Source organism: Condylura cristata, unplaced genomic scaffold, assembly GCF_000260355.1.
Source record: "Condylura cristata isolate star-nosed mole 26May11 unplaced genomic scaffold, ConCri1.0 scaffold00008, whole genome shotgun sequence".
NCBI lineage: Eukaryota > Metazoa > Chordata > Mammalia > Eulipotyphla > Talpidae > Condylura > Condylura cristata.
In genome coordinates this window covers 26,070,006-26,087,556 of record NW_004567109.1, presented here as the reverse complement: position 1 = coordinate 26,087,556, position 17,551 = coordinate 26,070,006, and the positions used below count along the sequence as shown (strand labels likewise).

At 58.1% G+C, this 17,551-nt stretch overlaps 1 protein-coding gene across 1 annotated transcript in view; it reads left to right on the top strand.

Moving 5' to 3' along the window:
• The window catches only part of TRABD2B (TraB domain containing 2B), a gene marked incomplete at its 5' end in the record, with an annotated part of 173,004 nt that extends 155,658 nt beyond the window's left edge, over positions 1-17,346 (top strand). The window contains 3 exons of the mRNA XM_004679484.2: positions 7,094-7,184; positions 8,932-9,201; positions 16,856-17,346. Coding sequence (XP_004679541.1) covers positions 7,094-7,184; positions 8,932-9,201; positions 16,856-17,075 — 581 coding nt within the window. The remainder of the gene's footprint in view (positions 1-7,093; positions 7,185-8,931; positions 9,202-16,855) is intronic.
• Between the last annotated feature and the right edge of the window lie 205 nt (positions 17,347-17,551).

The window sequence follows — 17,551 nt, the reverse complement described above, 5'->3', positions numbered from 1 at the left end:
TGTGCCCGTAAGCACACATGCCGCTCACCCCCACTCCCCCTGACAGGCACCCAGACACTGCCTGCCCAGGTCAGCTGGGTAACAGTCAAGCAGTCGGACTCACAGGGTCCTTATGGGGACCCCAGTGTGGTCTTGGGGCATGCCCACGTTTGATGTCAGCCTCCTTCTTCGTTCAACCCCAGGTACTTCAAAGGCAAGAACCAGGGCTCACCTGACTGCCTGGTGTCCCCTCTGCACCTCCAGCATGGCCATGACACGTGTGAGGGCCTCAAAAGTGCAGGACCTCTGAGGTCCACTCTCATGGGACCTGTAGCTGGGCAGAAAGAGGTCTGAGCTCACCTCAGAGCTAGGCGAAACTGGTCTAGAGCCCACGGGGGGAACCCACAGGGTTCAGCAACGCATCTCCCCTTCAAATGTGAGGGTGGAGTGGCAAGACCTCAAAGCCAACTGGAAACAGTCGTGGGCACTGGTGTTGGTCTAGCCAGAGCCCAGAGGACAGGGAATTCAGCGCTGGGCAAGAGAGTTTTAGAAAGGGGAGGAATTAGAGCTAGGAGGAACCTGAGAGAGAAAATAAAGTAGTGTAAAAAGAGAGGTTAGTCACAGACACGACTATGGAAAGGGAAACAGCCTGGTGTCACAGAGTCTCCTTGCACACCGAGACCTCCCTGTAGCCTTCTCAGAGCCAGCCCTTCCAAGACCCAGTGAGGAACTTCAACAGGATGAGGGTGAAGGTCCTTCCTAGCTCCACATCACTAATTCCATGTATGGCTGAAGAATAGCACTAGAAGAGTCCAGGTAAGTCAGGGAAGGCTTCCTGGAGGAGGTGAGACTTTTTAAAATTTCCCTCATCATCCCCACCCTCAGGACAAGGCCCACACCCACCTCCTTCTGCCTTCTCCACTTGGTGGCCTCGGGAGCGGAAAGCCCTTCAGAGTTCAAGGGCACAGAAGAGCAGCATGGGCCCTTCTCCCCTTAAATACAAGGGGCCCAGCAGGTGTCAGCACAACGCACGCCCAGCTTTCTCCTCTCCCAAGCAAGCAAACACCCCTGGGCAGCACCTCTCCACGCTGGAGGGGAGGCCACAGCATTCGGAAGTGTTTCAGAATTTCCGATGCTGCTTCAAAGGGCCCTCTGCAAACCGACCCCCCCCCTCCCCCACCCCCACCCCCATGTACACATCTGGCAGTTGGCATGCCTGCGCCAGGCTCCGATCCTTGGCCAGAGTCACTGTTCCGGTCTCAGCCCAGCCAGCCAGTGGAACTTCCCATCTGCTGGTTTGTCCCTAACTGGAGCCAACTCTGTTCTGGAACAGGGGAGAATGGAGGACTCCTACCCTGGCTGGCTCTCCATGGGAGCCCGGATTTGGGGAGCGTGGGCTGTGGGTTTAGCACTCATGCTGGGCAGTGTGGGGAGGGCAAGGAGAAAAAATGTCCTAGCTAAAGAGCATGGGCTCTGGGACCAGGTTCCCTGGGTTTCTGAAAGGCAGTAACTGGCAGGTGAGGCTCAGCTCAGGGCCTGTGCTGCAGCCAGATGATCATGACTTGGGCTGTCATTGTTATTCCGAGGTCCATGCTCCCTCAGAGTCCTCCCCCACCCAAGGACAGGACTCCCACTCAGGCAAGAGCAGGGCCATCGAGAGGTGGCACAGGTGCAACGTGGCCTCCCAGGACCCAGCAGGGAGCCACCCAGAGTGAGTCTCAGAGACAGTGAGTGGGCCCCTCCCTGCAAGTGACAATGGGGAGCCCTCCTTGGGTCCTGGATGCTGGCATTCTAGGAAAGGGGCCTCTGGAGGTTAGAGAAAGAGAGCCCGGCGGGGTACTGCCCCTGGCATTTCACAGAACCCATCACGGGCTCTGTCTCCCCGAGGTGCCCTGTGCTGACGGGAAATAATCCCTCTGCACAGGGTGGCCTGGCCTAGAGCTGTCTCAGACCCCAGGAGAAAGGGGCCAAGTGTGACCCATCTCAGGGTCCCCCGGGTCTGACATGGAAGATGCCTGTGAGTCAGAGAATTATGCTAGCTCCAGGCCCATGGGCACATGCAGGTGAAGCCCCCCGTGGCACCAGGTGGGGAGTATGCTGGCGGCTTCTTCACCCCTACACCAAGTACCATTGAAAGAAGATCTGGTCCATTGGAAATGAAAGACTCTAACCTGAAGATTTCAGTTGAATTAGAAGAGCTGGCTAGAGGGGCGGCCTGGCAGGGGAGGCCTTAAGAAGGAGTACACAATTGGGGGAAGCCTTAACAGTGGCCCCTAACTTGGGCAACTGTCAAGTAACACCACATACATTTCAGAGACCCAGAAGCAGCTCCTGGAGGTGGTGGGGAAGTGGGGGATAGGAAAAAACTGCTCTATGTGGGCATAAGGCGAACCTTAGCTCTACCCCTTTCTGCCCATGTGCTAATGGACAAACTCTGTCAGCTCGGGCGGCTTGTTGGGCGGTAACCAACATGAGAAAATGAGCCAAAGCGCGCCATGCATCGAGGTGGGGGAGACGGGAGACGGGGGCGGCTGCCTGCTGGCGCCTGCTTCCATCTTTGCGTTACTCACGGCACAGTCGGGCTGACCGCCTGAGACCAGGTTCCACCTAGACATGCCCAGCTCCCCAGAGTGCCAAAATCCTGTCCGTGCAGGCCCGAGAAGACTATTTGCACACCTCCATGGATGGGGCGTCAACCCCTCGCAGGAGTGGACAGCTGTCTGGCGAGTGTTCTCTGGTCCCAGCCGAAACCTGCCCGAGTCCTGTCCTGCCACAGATCAAAACCCAGGGCTCTTCCCGCCTGCCCTGCCTCACCTTTCAACTTATATTCGGACAACTCAGAACCACAGCTGGTGCCGCTGTTGGGAAGACCCTTCCTCTTCCTCCAGCTCACCTGAGGCCCCTCCTGCAGGCCCCCTAGTCAAGGTCCTGCTGGCCCGCAGCATCCCTCTCTCACTGCAGAGCTTGTGCTGGCATGGGGTCATCTGCAGGCCAGTCCGGGGTGGGAGCCATAGGTCTCAGCGCCTGGCAGAGCACTGGGTACAGGAGAGCATCTTCTCAGTCCCTGCTGACTGAAAGGCCCGGCCTGCCCTGGGCCAGCCCAGCAGGAGAAAGGAAGCGCAGTTCTGCCGATGTCCCATCAGACCGTCCCTGGGAGACCAGCAGCCCCCCAGTACCCCGCTTGTGGGTCCCCTGGTCTGTCTGGCCTCCTGTCACACTTCCTCGGGAAAACAAACACCCCTGTTGCCTGATATCCGGCCACCGATTCTGGCAGCTAGATTAACATTTGAAAGTTTCCCTTGCATTAATTTCAGACGGAACATAAATATGGGCTTGGGAGCCCTCTTCCAGGAGGAGAAAACTGGAAACCCAGGCAGTCACTGGAGAAAAAACATGTGTGCTGGCTGAGGGGAGCCCTGTTACTTTGGAGCCTTTGTGGGAACATCTGGTTCCCCCCCACCGCCCAGCCCCCCAACACTGTCTTGGAATTACCCCGTTAATTGGCCTATTGTTCTTGCTAAGCTCTCTGCACTCTTCTCACCACTCTGGTGAACCTTGGAAGGTCCATATGTTGCTGACAACTTCCTGCCCCCACCAGGGACTCGGGACCCCTTCCCGCTGCCAGTGCTGCAAAGTAGGTGTGCTGGAAGGGGTGTGAGCTGGCCCAAACCTTGCCTTTCACCAGCTGGGTGACCCTGGGCCTGCAGGTTCCTCCTGTGAAACCTGGGGGCAACAGGAGAGGTTGCCAGGATGAAACGCAACAGCACTTGAGAGGCCATGTGCACCCAGGAGGCTGACTTAGCAGGAACTTGTGTTCCGGTCATTGACTGATGGAATTGTGATGGAGGGGGGAGACCCATGAGACCTGGTGGGGAAACTGAGGCCCAGGAAAGTGAAGAGAACAGCTCGGGGTCACACAGCCAGTCGGTCATTTAGCCTGGCTTTCTGCCCTAACCCGGGGCAGGAGTCTTCTCTGGCCGCCCAGGCCCTGTCCGCTGAGACATGTGCCGGGAGACAGGCCCTTTCAGCATGGAGCAGGGGGGCTCTGAGCTGGCACCGCGCCTCATGGTACACAAGAGTGCTCTTCAGGGCACTGTGGCCTGCGAAGTCAGGGGACGTGACCACCAAACAGGTCCACCATTTCCAAGACCTTCCACCCTCCACCACCCTTTGCCAGCTGGCTCCTGCATTCCATCCAACGCCTGCCCATGCTGGGCGTCCTGGCCACAGGGCTTCTCCTCCAAGAAGCCTTCCCTGATGTCCTCAGTAGGTTCCTCTCTCCTCCCCCACTCCCTGGTTTTAATTTCTGGGTTCTTGTCTCTTCTCCACTTTTTCCCTTTCTCCATTCTCTGTCTATTCCTGTCTCTGTCTCTCTCTCTCTCTCTCTCTCTCTCACGCTCTACCATTTCTATTGCTGTACCTCTTCTGTCTCTTGCCTCCCAAGACCCTTTCTCCTCCTAAGTCCTGGACCTCTCTTCCCCCACCCTCCCTCTCTCAACATCTCCCATCTCTCTCACTGCTCTCTCTATCCTCTCCCTCTCTGTCTCTGGGCTCCATGTCTCCCACCTCCCACTGCCTGCCTCGCTTTCCTCCTCTCTCATCTACCCACCCTCAGCAGATGAAACGGAACGTGCCTTCCTGCAGAGAGCTGGCCAGAGAACAGCTGTCAGTGCTGGAAGGAGCTGCTGGGCAGTGGCCAGGAGACCCCAGGAGCCTGGGCGAGTCATGCAGGCTCAGCCTCAACACTGTGGGCTCCTCTGGAAACTTTCCACAACCTTCTAGCAGGTTCCAGGATGGGTGTGGTAGCTTTTTCAGGATCTCTGACCTTGGAAGCAAGCCTGAACCCTGTCTGCCAGTCTCCGCACCCTGACTAAGGCTCGTCGAAGGCCCAAGTTCCTGGGATTGGTGGAATCTGGAGGGGTGTCACCAAGAGACTAGTTGAGGGTTGCCAGGGGAGATGATGGGCAGGTTCAGGCCTCCTGAGGATACGATGAGATCATGGAAGGACATGGAGTAACAGGTTTTGTCACTCATTCATTCAATAAACATTCACCAAGTCACCACCGTGTGCCAGACTTGGGCTAGGCCTGGGGACAGAGATGTCTTATGCCCCCCAAAAGTCCCTGATCTCTCCTCAAGTGTCTTGCTGAGAACACACTCTGGCAGAATTTGTATAGGGGTCTGGGAAACTCATTCCAGCTGCAGGGAGGAGGGTGGCCTGAAGAGAACCCAGAGGAGGGTGTCTGTGGTGATTAGGGAGGAAGGTGATAACCTGAGCCAGAGTTAGGCAGATTTAAGAGATGAAATCAGGGGACTCCGAGGACTAGTGGCCTGTGAGTGAGGGGAGGCGTGGCGGCAGGGAGGCCTCCCACATCTGACCTGGATAAAGGAGCTGTACTGAGACACAACCTGGGAGGGAAAGTGAATTGAGTTTTATGGGTTCTAGAGGATACTGGGGGAGGGAGTGTCCTTAGCTCAGGTGGGTCTGGCTTAGGTAGCATTTCCAAACTGGTCAGCACTGTGTGGTCATTGAAACCAGATGGCTCGATGATTTGTCCACAGTCGTGAGGAGTAGAATGAGAAGAAAAGAGGCTGTCAGGTTCCCGGGGATACCCACATTCACGGAGCAGGAGATAGAAGAAACAGTGGCAGGAGTAAGCCAAACAGCCTGTTCAATCTGCCTGTTCTGCTCTCCACTCTGTCTCGGGTGAATCCTCACCCCCCAAACCTCTGGCCTGTACCCCAGTTCTTATAAATAAATAAATCATTAAAAAGAATTTTAAAAAATCAAAAAGTATATTTGTTTCCCTCATCTGGTTGTTTCCCTCATCTGGCAGCACCATGGGCCTGGGGCCCCAGGAATATACTGGTTTGACCAACACAACTGTGGGCCCCATAAAACCAAACCCCAAACAAGAAGGGTGGGAAGGCCGTAGGCCATGGGCGCCGGCGTGAATGTGGCACTGCCCAGTCCAGAGCAGTGGCTGCTTGGGAAGGACAGACGCTTTGCTTTACGCTGGGCGGGAGGGAAGAAGGTGCCGGCAGCTGTGGCCTTGAAGCAGGAACTGGAGGAAAAAACCACTGCTGATTGCCTCTAGCTTGTCAAAGCATCTCAAGTCTTCTACTCAGGGCTTTAAAGTTCACAGTAAGGGGCTGGAATCGCTGAGGTGGAGGGAATGGAGCAGGCACCACCTAGACCCTGAGACAGGAGACGAACCTCGCCCTCCCCACCCCTCCCGGGCCAGGAACGTGCTTTGGAACAGCCAGCACGCCAGTGGTATCCCGCCCCTGTGCGGCCTGAGTCAGGCTGTTTTCTCTGGCGGCTCTTGAAATCCTCAGGCAGACGCTGCTGGGTCTGGAGGCCCAGTCTTTAGAGGGGTCTCCATGGAGGCCAGGAAGGAATGGCCTTTGCTGCCAGGAGTGGATTTCAAGAGGTTTTGGCTGGGAGTGGAGTTCACGCAGCAGTCTGGGGACGGGAGGCCACCACACCCGCTCACTTCCAGCCGGCTTGTGTCCAGCCACAGGTGGGGAGCAGGCCAGCGTGGGGGTGACTGTGGCCCCTGCCGTCGTGTCAGTCCATAAATAACTGGATAAATGGTGCAAAAATGAGTCGGTGAAGGCTCAGACCCAGCCAACACGCAACATATACCAGGCCCTAGCAGGGCAGGGATCCACGGTGCTTGGTGAGGAGACAGACAAGAGTTCATAGAACAAGGAGCTTCGAGTTGACGAAGCCGAAGCCGTAGAACTGGCGGAGGCTTGCTGGCTTCTTGGAGGAGTCTCCTTAGCACTGAGCCTAGCATGACCATCCGAGGTCTGAGGCAGTGATAGAGCCCTAGCCCTTACTCCACGCCCGCCCTCCGTAACCCGCGACCTTGCAGGCCACCACGACAGTTGTTCCCTCTTCATAGATGGGGAAACCGAGCCTCCAGGAGGCACAGTCAGTGAACAGCAGAGCCAGGGCTTGGGCCTGGGCAGGGTGACACCAGGACATCTTCCCGCTAACCTGCCTCAGAGGCTAGCACCTCAGCTTTGGTGTGGGCCCAGCCTGGGGTGTCCCCTATTGCAGTTTGCCTGGTATGAGGCTGAGTCCACTTTGTGTCTTGTGTTCCAGGTCACTTTCTGGGGAACAACACCGTCATCGACGTGCTGCGGCAGGCAGGGCTGGAGGTGGAGCACACGCCCGCAGGGCAGACCATCCACAGGTTGGCAGCTGCTTCCCGTGACCCCCCGGGGAACTTAGAGGCCCCTCGTGGTAGACGCCTTCCTCTCCTCATCTCTGGAGTCAGCCTGACAAGGCTGCTCTTTCTCAGCACTTGAGTGCAGCGAGGCATTCCTCAAGCACCCCCTCAGCCCCAGGGACCTTCACCTTGAAACGCATTGTGTCAGCCAGGTCAGGCTAGGAGAGGGGGCCCGGAGAGACTGCCCGGCTCCTATTCAGCTCAGGGCTCAGGCTTAGGGAGGGGCCCTCCCTTTCTCCCCCCAGAGCCCTGTTCCAAGGCCTCTCAGCCTGAGTGTTGAGAGCAGCTGGAGGCCCTTCGGTGGAGTAAGAAGGGTGCCAAAGCAGCCCTAACAATGTGGGCCTTCCCCAGCCACAGGTGCTTCCTGGGTCCATCTTTTGTCTGCCTTTTTTGAATCATCTCCCCAGCAGCTGCGGCATCTCCCAGGCCCTGGGAATCTGGGTTGCCATGGGGGCTGGGCGAGGACAGACTGAGCCTCGGCCTTCTCTCTCTCAAGGAGAAAGAAATCCCCCACGACACTGCATGCGGGAGCGGCGGGACAGGCTGCTGACTCCTTGGGTGCTCTCATCTTGACAGTTCCTGAACCCTGCCCACACTTCCCCCAGGGTCAGATGTCTCCCCAGGAATTCCATTTAGGCCACAGAAAGGAAGAGAAAACAAAAGAGGGGAACAGGCGCTGTTCCCAGGCCAGGGAGCATGCGAGTGCTCCTCGGTGTGGGTTGGGGTCCACGCCTGTGCTGCAGGGCCTGCTGCAGCCAGGTCCTTCGCTCATGGGCCAGCACCACAGAGAGGCTGGCCATGTGCCAGGTGCTGCTCATCCTGTGACAACCCTGTGGGGTCGGGCGCGCTGCTCCCAGGTGACAGCAGACTGCTGCTCCGTGTAATCCTGTCACCTGCCACAGGCACAGCCTGCAAGTTGCAGTGTCCAGTCGAAGCCACAGTTCCCCACCCTCAGCTCCATCTCCACCTGATCTACTCTGCCCTGCCTCCCCTGAAAAGAGGCTCAGTGAGCAGGTGCCTGACTGGACCGTTGGACCATGGCATTGCAGTAATACGTGACTATGTTATATCTGGTAGCATGGACTCTGTAATTAGTGTTAACTGCTTGAGTGTGTCATCAGCTTGCCGTTTGCCAGCCGCTGTTCTCAGAACTTGGCCTGTGTTAACTGTGCCATCTTCAGGATGCCCCCTCTGAGATGCAGGCTGTAACAGCCCAAGGCAGCAGTCACACCAAAGTGACCAGCACCCCTGAGCCCGAGAACAGGTTGAATGAACAGACCCAGACCAACATGAGCCGCCCCCAGAAACCCACGTGTGGCTCACACCCTCGCCTGGCCTGGGCCCATACGTCACCTGGCAGTGGCCAGCACCCTCCCCATGCTCTCTCCTGTCTCTTCTTCATCTTTCTCTTCAGCAGGTAGCTCTGTTTGATGTCCCTCCCTATGTCTTACTTCCCAGTGATTTTGGAATGCACACTCAGAGAAGGCAGGGAAACACCGGTTTGCAGCCCTGCGAAAGCTCGGTTCCCAGAAAAGTGGCTGCTGTGGGGCAGACTCTCCATAAAGATGTGCTGAATCAATAAATGAGGACAGGTGCCAGTTGTCCTGGTCACTCTGGCCAGCCCGGCATCTCCTCCTTTCCCAGGGAATCGCACTCTGGCCCCCAGAGGGCCCTGCGCCCTGTGTGTCTCACGCACTGTTACCCTCTGCAGCCCAGCTGCCCGGAGCCCAGCACCCCCTCCTGAAGGTACCTCGGCCAGCCCGGCCCCGGAGACTCCGGCCACCGCTGTCCCGCCAGTGCCCTCGGCGACACCCACTGCGCCCCCTGAGGAGGAAGACCCTGCCCTGTCCCCTCACCTCCTGCTCCCTGACAGCCTCAGCCAGCTGGAGGAGTTCGGGCGGCAGAAGAAGTGGCACAAGAGGCAGAACAAACACCAGCGGCCACGGCAGTTCAATGACCTGTGGGTCCGCATCGAGGACAGGTGAGCTGGAGGTGGGGGCGGGGCGGGGCGGAGGCGGGTGCTCTGCTGACCCAGGGTCCCCCCTGGCCCGGCATGCTGTTGCCCGAAGTCCAGCTCTAAGGCAGAGAGTGGCCAGTGGGCCTGGCTTGTCCTGTCACAGACAAGCCTCCTGCATAGGGCTCCTAGAGCCATCTGAGCAGATCTCATTTCTCACTTACAGTCTCAAAAAAGGGTATCTCCTCCCTCTGTTTTAAAGATGAGGGAATAGAAGCTTCTTTGAGGTAGAGTGGGCAAAGTCAGCTTTGGTTTTAGTGTCCTGGGATGCACCCAGTTGTCCCACGGCAGAAGGTGAAACTGGGAGGAAATGGCAGGTGTGAGCTCCCTGGCCTGGGTCTGGGTCTGGCACTGTGCAAGGAGACCGGTCCGCACAGCCCGTCTCATCCAGCCTTGCTGGACAGCAGCAGCTGCAGGAATCGCCCTGCTGTGTCGCTGCCTCCGGCCTCTGCTATGTGTCCTTCCGCCCCTGCCCCCCTCCTCGGCCTGTCTGTCACCACAGTGCCTGCTGTACCCAGGAGAGTCTCCTAACCTCCACCCGCAGGACTTGTGGCCAGAATGTCCACCCTTGGTGATCAATGTCACCCAGCACCTGGGCCGTCCCAGGGAAGACTGTTCCAAGCTATGGCAGCCAGCTTGGGCTCAGGGATCAGCCCCCACAGCACAGGGCCTGGGAGGCCTCGTGTTCAATATGCAGACTGAGCTCTGAGTGTCCAGGTAATGAACAAGGGGTCAAGGCCCGGAGTACAGGGCAGAGGGCTTGTCCAGGGTCACCCAGGCATCAGGCTGCTTCCTGCAATGGCTACTTCATGATTCTCCTTCAGCCAGGCTCAGTCACCGAAGAAAGGTCGACCACGCCCAGTGGTCTTAAGGTTCAGTGTGTGAACTAGTTTAAGATTTTGAGCAGATAAGCATCAAGCCCATTGACTCTCAGGCACTGGCTCCTGGATTAGGCTTAGTCTACTGGGATTGTCCTATCTGCAGAGCCCTGGTCGGTCCGCCTGCCCAAGCAAAGGCACAGCTGTGGCCATATTGGCTGTGACATATTTGGTTCACACGCCCCTTCCCCAGGCAGGGAAGGAGGGCACAGTGACCGAGCACCGCTTCCGTCAGACCTGGGGAGGGCATGCAGGCTGGCAGGGAGAAGAGGGGCAGGTGGGAGCCCGGCAGCCCATAGGGCTCTGATCAGCGGGTCACCAAGAGCCTTGATGAACCCTTTGGGTGCCCAGAGACCTGGCCGGTGTTGGGTCTGGCCCACCAGGCGACAGGAGGCTGGCTGTCAGCTCCATCAGCGGACCCCGGCCCCTAACCATGTCTGAAAGGCAAATTTCAGTAAATGGCTCCAAACAGTTTCCTTTTCACAACACATAGTCCTGAAACACAGGGCCCAGTTTCAGGAGAAGAAAACAGCTTTTCTTTGGCAAGAGGGAACCCCTTCTCAGGCCAAACAGGTAAATTGTGGCTGGATAGAAGAAAGCTTTCTTCTATCTGGTTGGGTCGGAGAACGAAGTTTCCACTCACAGGCAGACGGGCAGCCTGGTGTTGGAAACCTTGGCTTTGGTTTCCTGGGACGCACCCAGGGAGCAAACAGGCCCAGTTTGCCCCATGGGCCCTGAGTTCCTTCGAGAAGGGGGCCCTGAGCTCTCCACGAGGCCGAGGTGCAGGGCCAGCTCGTGTCCTTCCCCAAGAACCTGTGCCATCCTCCTAGGTTGGAAAGTCTCCGATTCTCCGAAAGGCCAGAGAAGTGGTATCTGAGGGCCCCGGGCCCCCGCTGTGGCTCTTTGAACAAGACCCTTTCCTTGCTGTTTTGCTGTCCCTGCTCATCTTCTGCCTGTGACCCTGTGCTGGGGTCCTGCTGGGGCTGGCGCCCAGGGCTGTGCTTTACATCACTCCTCTCCACGAGAGTGTTTGGCGTTCCCTCCCCTCCCCCTGCTCCAGTCCCCCTGAGCTTCCTGCTGAGAGCTTCCTGACCACCCCCACCTCTGGCCCCCCAGCCATTATGTCTAGCTCGCATTCTATCAGGTACATCTAGCCATCCTGTCCCTGTCCTGTCAGGAGTCCTGGAAGAACTTATTTGTCCAAAGAGGAAGCCTTACAGCAAGGCTCTGTAAGGTCAGATGCCTGCCCAAGGCCGTGGAACAAGTCAGCTGTGGGGTCAGAACTCACACCCAGCTCTGTCTAATCTAAGAGCCACATTCATCCACACCCACCAGTGCTGGGGTCTCCCTTCCTCCTCTCCTCCGGGAGCCCCCTGTGGGGGTCCACACAATTCACAGCCCTCAATTCCTCACTGTGTTTCTTGCTCAGGCGGCCCTGGAACGCAGAGCTGGGTAGATCCCCTAGAGGTCATCGGGCCAGGCTAACGGTTTGTTCATGTACGCATCAACAAACATGTGTGTGTGTGTGTGTGTGCGCGCACATGTGCACATACAAGCTCCAGGTCAGGACACCACCTGGAGCAGGCTGCCCGCCCCCCCACCCCTCATTACCCAAGATGTAAACACACCCAAGGAAGTTTAGAGAAGCAGCAGCCCGTGGCAGGATGATTTATGGGGACCGTGAAAGCACAGCAGCGACAGAGCACTCAGCGGGAACCGCCACATCTGAGCCAGGAGGGGCCAGCAGGCAGGGTGTGGCCAGGGCAAGTGGGGCGGAGGCCAGGCCCCGACCAGCTGTGTGCGGCACCACCCACATGTGTCTGGCAGCCGGGACAATACTCAATTTCTCCTTTTCTGCCACTAAGGCCTTGAATGAAGGTCAGAGCCGCTCTGTACTTCTTCCAGGACACAGCTGGGTGTGGTGTGTGTTATGCTGGAGGTGAAGCGATGGGTAAACGGCGTGCAGAGTGCTGGGCCGTCCGGTTGGGAAAGAGGCCTATGGGGCAGGTGCGGTGGAAGGACCATGGGCCAGTGCTGGGCCCGGCTGGCAGCAACAGCGTAGGTGGCAGACCCAAAGCCTTTTGGGGTCACCGACCTTCTGGCCTCCATTCCCCCGAGGGAACAGATGACCAGAAGCCCTGTAGAGGGAAGAGAACCTGTTCTATGCCTCTTGCTGCCCAGGGCTCTCTAGTTCTGGTTTCTCTTAGCACAGCCAGGCCTTCTCTTGGGATGGGCCAGGGTTGTCAGCATCTCTGTGTGAGGCCAGGGCACTGATTACAGGTCAGAGATTTCCCCACGAGAAATGGAAAGCTGGATTACTCAGTAAATGAAAGCACAGACATACTCAGACAGGATGGGAGGCAAATCCCAGCCTCTCCTCATACTTGTCTGTGGCTCAGAGCAGATGCTTGGAAAGCAGAGGCCAGCAGAGCCCCTGGGTACCTGCTACAGCTGTGCCCAGAGTTGGTGGCAGACTCTCCGTCTAGCCTAAGACCCCACCCTCCACCCCCAGGCCCAGGCTCCCAGGCCTGCAGCATGGCCTTAAGTGAGCCACCCTGGGCTTAATGTCCCCAGAAGATCCAGTTGAAAGAGCCTGGAGCCATAGTCAGCCTGTGCCTGAGAAGGAACCCAGAGGGCCGGCAGGTGAGGGGGACCTCAAGCTCAGGAGTGACCAAGGGGGCCAAGGCAAGGGTGAAACATTCCCAGTGAAGGCCGTGTGCCAAAGGCGTGCTAGCAGGGCGAAGACCTGTAGGCAAACCTGTCACCTAAAAGCTGGGCCTGCGTCTGACCCGCTAGGCCCAGCGAGACTAGGACCAGCCTGGAACCTAGCGGAGTCTCTAGCCGGTCTAACCCACCCCCAAGCAACAGGCCCACCCATGCCCCATGCCCTGTGTGTCCCCTCTGCTGTATCTCCTCAAACCTTGAAAGAGGTTGCCAAAGGCACAGCCTAGCAGCCCCTGGTGTGGCCAGAGAGACACAGCCTGGAGACCCAGATCCTGCCATCTTTATAGCCTGGGGCTTCAGGCTAAGTGCTCACTGTGGCTTCTGCTGCAAGAAAGCATTTCACAGACTGGTCTGTTTCTGCGCCTCCATTGTACACCTGGGGAAACTGAGGCTAAAGGCCAGGACTTGCTCAAAGGCAGGCAGCAAACAGGAGCACAGGGCAGGCTAGCATGGGGCCTCTTCCAGCCAGGCAAAGGGGCCCCGTCGGCTCAGAGCAGACGAAGCCCCTTGGTGCCAGCCGGCTGTGGAGCCTGGGAACACTCAGAGTGTTTGGTTTGGCTGTGAGGCCACTTTGCCATGAGACAATTTTCCCCAGCATGGGCTGGAGGCAGAGGAGCAAGGGGAGGGGGCGTCCTGAGCTGGGGGACTGAGCTTTGCGAGCAGTGGGCTGGGGAGGTGGGGGGAGCATTTGAAGGGACTTTTCCTCCCTGCCCCCCAACCTCACACCCCATTTCCCTGGGATGTCTTCCAAGCAATAAAAACCCCACTCGGGCTCCAAGGGGGAGCTGGCATCTTTGGTTTTCAAAGTGTGAAAGCAAATGCCTTTGGGCGCCTGTGAGGCATAGTTTTCATAACTCCTACTTGGTCTTTCTTCTGACAGAAGGAGCTGACTGAGGCCAAGTGGCATGCCAGCCTCCTGTCCCAGGCCAGCCCTCCCCGCTCCCAGCTGCTCAGGCTGAAAGGGCAGGGCAGCAGCTGGGTGGAGCTTTCCTTGTTGTGTGTGGGGTTTTCTTTATTAGAAAAGCTAGGGAGGGAAAGGGCTGAGGTAATTCGCCCCCCTCCCCGCCACACTAAGGGTAACTACTCTCTCTCGGCCCGAGGCCATAGGAGACTTCACCTCCGGCCTCCGATCCCAGCCAGCCTCCACACCCTGGGCAGCAAGGCCTCAGCCGGGAGCTGCCCTCTGCTCAGTCAGGGATGCCCCGCGGCCCAGCTCAGGCTCGGGGGCCGAGAGCACGTACATCTGTGTCCTGATCTCCCGAAGGCTGTTTCCACGACTTGGAAATGGGAATACTACTACGATGACACGTGCAGAGCACCTAGCATGGTTTCTACCAGCGCACGGGCAGTGCTCTGTGGACGGAGGCTGTTAGGAGACGTAACCCTGTTAATAACGCCGCTACAGCGAGCCCGCGCCCTCAGCGCCTTCAGGGTGTGGGGCCCCGCACCCTGAGCACAGCGCAGAGAAGCCCCTCTACACCTTATACCTAAAAAGGAACCTCTGACCGCGTGACGGGCATGAGGTGCACCAGGTTTGATGGGAGATAACCCTCCCAGGTGGCATTGGGGGTGTAGGACAGGCCTGACGCACTGAGCTGGGGCGCTGAGCCAGGCCTTCACAGGTGAGGAGAAGCTGGCAGCAGGACATCAGCTGCGGCCGGAGAGAGTGGCTGGGAAAGCCCTGGAAGATGAGGTCCAGGCTCCTGACCACCACGAGTGGGACCCCAGGTAGGCTGAAGGACGCATCCAGGTGTCGGTGATAAGGGGCCCTGGAAGTTAGCGGGGGCTGAGTGCCCTCCAGTCCACACGCACACTCTACAGTGTGTCCTGGTGCTGGGCCACGGGGCATCCCTGACTGAGCAGAGGGCAGCTCCCAGCTGGGGCCTTGCTGCCCAGGGTGCGGAGGCTGGCTGGTATCGGAGACCGGAGGTGAAGTCTCCTATGGCCTCGGGCCGAGAGAGAGTAGTTACCCTTAGTGTGGCGGGGAGGGGGCGTATTACCTCAGCCCTTTCCCTCCCTAGCTTTTCTAATAAAAGAAAACCCCACACACAACAAGGAAAGCTCCACCCAGCTGCTGCCCTGCCCTTTCAGCCTGAGCAGCTGGGAGCGGGGAGGGCTGGCCTGTGTCCTGGTGCGGGGCTGGAGTTTGCTCGCTACTCCCTGCAGCTCTGCTGGGGGCTCTGAGGGGAGCACAGACTCCAGGGTGAGAAGAGACGCAGGGGCAAGGATGCAGCCTGTGCGGGGGTGTGAGCAGAAACAGGGGCGTGGGGGTGGAGCAGGGAGGGAGGGCCCTTCACCCACTGGGGTTGATTGGAATCTGCTGTCAGAACAGAGACCCCAGCCCAGGTGGAAGATAGGGGTGCACACTGACTGCTGAGCACCACCCCCCGCCAGGCCAAGGTTGCTCCAGGCTGTGTGGGGGCCCCGGGCCTGGACCCCGGTGGCCCTGTCTGTGGTGGTGATGATGATAGAGCTGGCACAGGGTCTCCTCCAGTTGTTGGGCCATCGTGGAATAAAGGGGCCACCAAGGGGGAGGCCCTGGTGACCCAGGCAGTGAGCAGTTTGTGGGTGAACACTGGGAGGAGAGCAGTGCCCCACAGGGTGGAGGCCACCTCAATGCAGCTCCCAAGGAGGTGCCCGGCGCCGGTTCCGCCTGCCTGTACCTTCGGCTGGCCAGGGAGGGCCAGGCTCCCACCACCCAGCACCTGCCAGCTGGCGAGTGCCAGCTGCAGGCCCGTCAGTCTCGGGCCCTACCATAGGTCCCGGAGCAAGTTGTTGAACCCTTTAGTGCCTCCATTTCTATATCTGTGAAACAGAGCTTGCTGCTGCCTAGTGTAGAGGTTTCAAGTTAAAGAATAGTGAGAACTTGGCACAGGACTGGGCCCTGTAAGGCCCTCTCTCACCCATCAGGGGCCTGCAGCCTCGTGCAGGTACATTCCTGGCTCCATGGCTGACTGATGAGACGTGTCCTCTTCCGGGAGGCCATCCTAGAAGGGGCTTCTGTGCACCCCCACTTCTCCCACCTCTCCCACCCCACCCTGGCTTCATGAAACTTACCCCTCTGGTGTGGTGAGATTTGTCAGAACCTTGTCTGCACGCCACCTGCCTCCCAACACCCCACACCACATAGGTGGGAGTGCACCCCACATGGGGTCACCCAGCCCTATCTCTCTCCATCCCATAGCCCTCTTCCCTGTGGCCTCTGTCACACCCTGTGGCTGATGTGACCGCTTTCCCAGCTTGTCTTGCCCACTGACCCTCTCTGGTCATCATTCTGGTCATCAGCTGACTCCCCAGCCACTGAGTGCTGGCCTTGGGCTGCCGGGTAGCTGTTCATTCAGTCTCTGTGTTTCTCTGTCTCTCTCCCTCCTTTTTCACGTAGGCTCACTTGAGACATTCGTCTCACCTGTTACCTCCAAAACTGGGTTATATTTTTATAAGCTCATGAGGAACAGTAGTTCTCAGTAAAACTCCTGTGGCTCCACCACGTGAGGTGGGCCCGGGGTCCCGCCCATGAAGGCCACGTGGCTTCCTCTTGGCCTGGCTACCACGGAGCCTCTCGGGCCTGTTTTCTCATCTGGTGAAAGGGGGCTGAGGACCGTGCAGAAGGCTTGTTTTGAGAACCAGACACTCAATAAACAGTAGGTGTGATTGTGAAGGCGGGAGATGGTGAGGCTGGCTTGTGTTCTGCTTTGTTTTCTGTTTAGCTCAAACTGAGAAGGGAGGGGCTACAGGAAGGTCAGGGTGCCTGCATGCAGCAGTAGGGTGTCTGAAGGCCCGAGTCTGGCCCTAGATCTGTACCTCCTTCCCAGTGGTCACAGGGGAAGCCTGTGGCCTTGCCACCGAGCCCAGTCCCAGGCCGGGCGTGGCCCTCAGGATGTCAGACCCTGGGCCGTTCACCACTTCTGTCTGAATCCCTTGTTTCTCTTCCCATGTCATGAAAAATGTTCAAGTCAAGCCTGAACCCCAAGACCAGGGCCAGGACAAGACTCCACGTTTCATGTATTTTCTCTCTCCAGCACCACTGGCTCCCCACCGCCGCTGCCCCTCCAACCCACACCCAGCTCTGGGACCGCCAAGCCCCCCAGGCAGTTCTCCGACCAGCTCCAGCAGCCAGAAGAGACAAGGCCAGCCAGCAGCTCAGTGTCCGGCTGCTGCCACGCCTCCCTGGGCCTCCTCCCCGTCATGGCTGCAGGCCTCTCAGCCTGCCTCCTGCTTCACACCCGCTGGCCCTCCTGACCTCTACCACAGGGGGAAAGAGAAGCCAGAGAAACCACAGGAGGGCCTGTGGCCACACCCACTGCCCCTCCCACCAGCTGCAGGGGTGCCCAACACCTCATAGGCAGTCCAGATGGGATCCGTTAGCACACTAGAGCTTTAATGTACCAAGTTACATCTTCTTTTTTGTAGAAGGATCTTAATTTCCCATAGTGCTATGGGGCTCTTTTGTAAAATAAGTGTCCATATTAAAAAAAAAAACAAATGTATTTATTCTACCGATAAAACTATCTCTATGTGGCCTATGTTAATAAATCCTAAACTAGCCCCAGTGCCAACCCGGGAGGTGAGGCCAGGTAGCCAGGACATCTGTGACCGCCTGTGAACTGACCATGGCTTTGACCTGGCTGGCTCCTGGGTCCGCAGAAGCCTCAAGTCCAGGTTTGGTTTCTCCCACCTTGGGGACCTCAAACAGGATGTCCAGGCTTAGCTTTTGT